Source organism: Clupea harengus, chromosome 20 (assembly GCF_900700415.2).
Source record: "Clupea harengus chromosome 20, Ch_v2.0.2, whole genome shotgun sequence".
Taxonomy (NCBI): domain Eukaryota; kingdom Metazoa; phylum Chordata; class Actinopteri; order Clupeiformes; family Clupeidae; genus Clupea; species Clupea harengus.
The window spans coordinates 11,229,458-11,233,970 of record NC_045171.1 but is presented as its reverse complement, the minus strand read 5'-3'; the positions used below and the strand labels follow the sequence as shown (position 1 = coordinate 11,233,970).

Here is a 4,513-nt window from a genome sequence, read left to right as displayed (position 1 = left end):
CTGCCACTTGTGGCAATGAAACTTAAAATGCAGCCAGCGTGGTGGTCTCATAAATGGTAGTCAGAAATGGGATTTGTGAGGGGATTTATTTTAATTCAAGCCATGAAAGGTTGCTAAGCAATAACCACTTGTTTAATTGAGCGAAATGGGCCATTGACTCATCAATTAGGAATGGGAAACACACTGTGTTTTTGTGGATGCAGGAGCATGTGCGGGCGGACGGGTGGTGCTTTTTCCACACAGTTTGTTTGGCTTCATGTCCACTGACCTAGATGAATGGAAATGGAACATGACAAGAAGAGCATCAGGAACGTCTGTCTCTGACCTGAACTCAACAGACGCTTCACTGCCGTGTGGTTGTTTATGTGTGCATGAGCGGAAAGTTGTAAATGCACTGGTGTCCTTGTCAATGCGTGTGTGTGTGTGTGTGTGTGTGTGTGTGTGTGGTAGAGCGGATATGCTTTGTGATGATGCTGCCAGTTGTTCCGTCCTGCCTGAGCGACTGCGGCTACATAATCAGTACAGTAAGGACACGGTGTCCTTCGACTGCATCTCAAGACAGCCACGCAGGCAACACCTCCATATTGCATGGCAGTGACATCACCAATAAAATAACGGTGAAACTGATTAAACTGAATGTGTAGGTGTGTGTGTGTGTGTGTGTGTGTGTGTTGTGGTATCATGAGAGGCTTTACCACTGAGCTGGGTGTAGGGCAGTGCGTAATTAACAGGACAGAGCAGGCAAAAGTGCTTTCAAACGAGGATCAGGTTTATTCACAAACACAAAGTCTTTCAGGAAGCAAACATAAAAGGTCTTCAAAGGCAAAAACATAGGCTTCATAAAGTTGCTCCTCACTTACATCCCACCCACTGTAGTTGCAGCTTAAAGTTCCTCTGTCCAGGTCCTTCCCGGCTTGGGGCTAGCCTTCCCCCTTCCGGATGCGGCTTAGCAAGCGCTTCAGCAAGCGCTTCAGCAAGCGTTTCCACAACGGCTTCACCCGCACGTCAAGTGCTCTCTGTTCTCCCTTCTGGCTCTTCCTGCTCTCGTGGCTCGCTCTCTCACAACAGGCACCACCTGTCTTAAATGCCCCTTCCATCAGGTGCCTTAAGCAACTACACCTGGTTGGGTGCTGCTGCATTCTGGGAGATGTAGTGCCACTGGCAGCCATCTTGTGGTGTGGCAGCCAGACCTCCACACGAACACCACACCCCTCTGCCAGCTGGCCCATCGTGATGCCACAGTGTGTGTGTGTGTGTGTGTGTGTGTGTGTGTGTGTGTGTTAAACCCACAGATGCATAAAGCAGAACACTGGCCAAAGGCCCAATGAAAAGGTGTAACAGTTGGGTTGTCATTGAGCACCATATGGACTGAAAGCATGCCAGCTAAATTGCTTGAAGAAATGGACTTGTGCAAATGAAAGTCTGATATAACCTTTGGACACAGTCAATGAGTTGGGTGTGTACATCTTTACTTTTTGGATAAAAATATTACAGTACAGTTCATACTTTTAATCAATCATTTCCTAATAGAAGTGAAAAATACAGTATCTGATATTTAGGTAATCTACTCACTGTGTTTTTGTAAATCTTTCAGACAAATCTAACCATTGTAAGGCGGTGGAAAAGGAGTCATAAGACACTCACTCACTCACACACTCACTCACTTACACACACACACACACACACACACACACACACACACACACACACACACACACACACACACACACACACACACACACACACACACACACCTGACCTGTATGACGTTTGGAAATATGTGGCATGGATGTGTTGTACAGTAAGGCAGTGTGTGTGTCCCTTTCTTGTGGTGTGGACTGTGCAGAGTTCAAAAGACCCTTTTGCAGATGTGCTGTTAAAAGAGTTAATTAGACTGCCTTTGTCAGGTCTGACCCCAGAATATAGCATATGCCTTCACATTTATCCCATTCTAAACAGAGGGGTGTCTACGTGACGGCTGTGTCAGTTGTAAATCAAAAGGACATTTTTTTTTTCCAGCGGATCCCACAGAAAGCAATGTCACAGTGTTTTTCTCCTTGATGTCGTTCTCTTCTTCTTTTCATTTAAAAAATAAATAAAACGGCCTTCCTCTCTCTTCTTTGTTCGTCCTCACTGTGAGACAGGACAGAATTGGATTCTTCAAGGAGGGGAGGGAGAAGGAGGGGGGGTTGAGCTCCCAGACTGCTTTACACATCGACGGTCACACTGTTTACCCTCTATTTGAAGTGCTTAAGTCATCGGCTGTCATCTATTTTTTGTCTCCAGTTCTTTCTCCCTCTATCTCATTCTCTCTCTCTCCCTTAACTCCCCTTTGTAAATGAAGAACTTACATCCCTTCAACTCCATGAATACGAATCTTGACCTTGACTGCCAGGTCACAGCCTTGTGACCTCTGCTTGGCATGGCCACGACAGGAGCACCAACATGACAATAATGAGAAGGGCACACGCACACACGCACACACTCACCCACACACACACACACACACGCACACACACAGAAACACATCATACACACACACACACACACACACACAAACACATCACACAAGGAGAATGAGGTCCTAACAAAACAGTCTACAAGGTTTTTTTTTCTAAACAGAAAAGTCAATTCGGTCTCTTTTTGTGAACACCCACAGATTTCCTCTGGCTCTTCCAGAGAGCGAGAAAGATTCTCTTTAGGAGCAAAAGTGGCACGCTATTCATCTCTCTTCCCACTGTCCTGTTACCAAACGCAGTCGGCCTTTCTTCTCATGCCCCACTAACCTAAAAGGGAGATAATCTCTTTACCTTCGTACCAGAGTCTTCCGCGCCATTCCTCCCCTGTCTGCTCCTTCGCTCCCCCTCCACTGTGTCTTTATCACTTCATCACTTCCCCCTCTCCGTACTCTTTCTTTTTTTTACCCCAATTCTTATTTCTCTCTTTCTCCTTTCTTTCTTCCACTGTTTCTTTCTTCTTTGTCTTTCTTGTCTCCTTTTCCCCCCACGCCTCCTCTGTCTCTCCCTCTCTCCTTCTCTCTCCCGCCACCTCTTCATCTCAGGGCTTCTTAGTGTTCTTGCCAAACTTGTCACTGAGTTGTTGGATCAGGTCGGCCAGTTCACCCGTGGCCTGGGATTTCTCCTCCAGGAGCTCGTAGCGCAGGCTGGAGATGTCCTGCTTGATCTCTTTCAGCTCGCCTGTGAACACAGAACAAGGAACAATCAGAGCTGTTGCACACACACCCACCCACACACACACACACAGACAGACCAAGACAAACAAACCAGCACGCAAACGGATGAACGTGCCCATAACACAGACACGAAGATATACACAGACACAAACACACACACACACACACACACACACACACACACACACACACACACACACACACACACACACACACACACACACACACAGTGTAGACCAATTTCATTTTTCATTGGTATGTAGAATCTGTATGTGGTATTTCCCAAATGAGGTTTGACTGATTTCATGTTGGGCCTTGGGGAACACAAGATAAAGGGCAACTGCAATATAAGATTAAACCATACATTTTTTAAACGCTGCCTGTACTATAGAGGTACTCTCACACACACACACACACACGCACACACACACACACACACACACACACACACACACACACACACACACACACACACACACATTTCCATCCTGGAAAAAGAGGGGGAAGTGTTGGAGGGCTACCCGGGTGTTCACCTTGGCAACAGGCTGGACTGAAAATGTAACACTGAGGCTGTCTACAGGAAGGGACAAAGCAGGCGTTGAGGAAGCTTAGCACCTTTAATGTGTTGCAGCAAGATGTTGCACACCTTCTACCAGTCTGTTGTTGCAAGTGCAATTTCCTTTGCAGCCATTTATTGGAACAGCAGCATCAGAGCCACTGACACTAAGAAACTGAGAAAGCTGATAAAGAAGGCCGGCGGCGTGCTGGGGACTGCCCGTAGAGTGGGTTATTGAGAGAGGGATGCACAAACTGCTCAACAAAATGGACAACACTTCACATCCCCTGCATGACCTACTGCTCAGACGGCAGAGTCGGAGGCGCCTTTCAGTCGGAGGCGCCTTCAGCTCCGCCGTAATAAGGATCGTTACAGGAAGTAATTCCTTCCAAGCGCAATAACAATATATAATGACTCCCCTCTGTGCTGGGAGAGGAGACGTATATGTATCGCTTCTTACCTCATTGTCTGTTTTCTGTTAGTTATGTGTGTTTTGTAATTCATGTGAATTGCTGCTGCAACACTGCAATTTCCCTTTGAGGATCAATACAGTAATCAATCAACCAATCTATCACACACACACACACACACACACACACACACACACACACACACACACACACACACACACACACACACACACACACACACACACATACAGTACATATCATAAAATGTGCACAATGGATATAAAAGTGGATTCGATTTTTTACCTTCATTGACTTCGTCATTCTCCCTGTCTACCTGAGCTTTCAGGACATAAC

General features: G+C 46.3%; 1 protein-coding gene across 1 annotated transcript in view; it reads right to left on the bottom strand.

The window, feature by feature from the left end:
• Window positions 1-2,543: 2,543 nt before the first annotated feature.
• trpc7b (transient receptor potential cation channel, subfamily C, member 7b) overlaps window positions 2,544-4,513 on the bottom strand; it is a 46,286-nt gene continuing 44,316 nt past the window's right edge. The window contains exons 11-12 of the mRNA XM_012830959.3: window positions 4,463-4,513; window positions 2,544-3,197 (exon numbers count right to left, since the gene is read on the bottom strand). The exon at window positions 4,463-4,513 is cut by the window's right edge and continues 25 nt beyond it. Coding sequence (XP_012686413.2) covers window positions 3,058-3,197; window positions 4,463-4,513 — 191 coding nt within the window. The 3' untranslated portion in view covers window positions 2,544-3,057. The remainder of the gene's footprint in view (window positions 3,198-4,462) is intronic.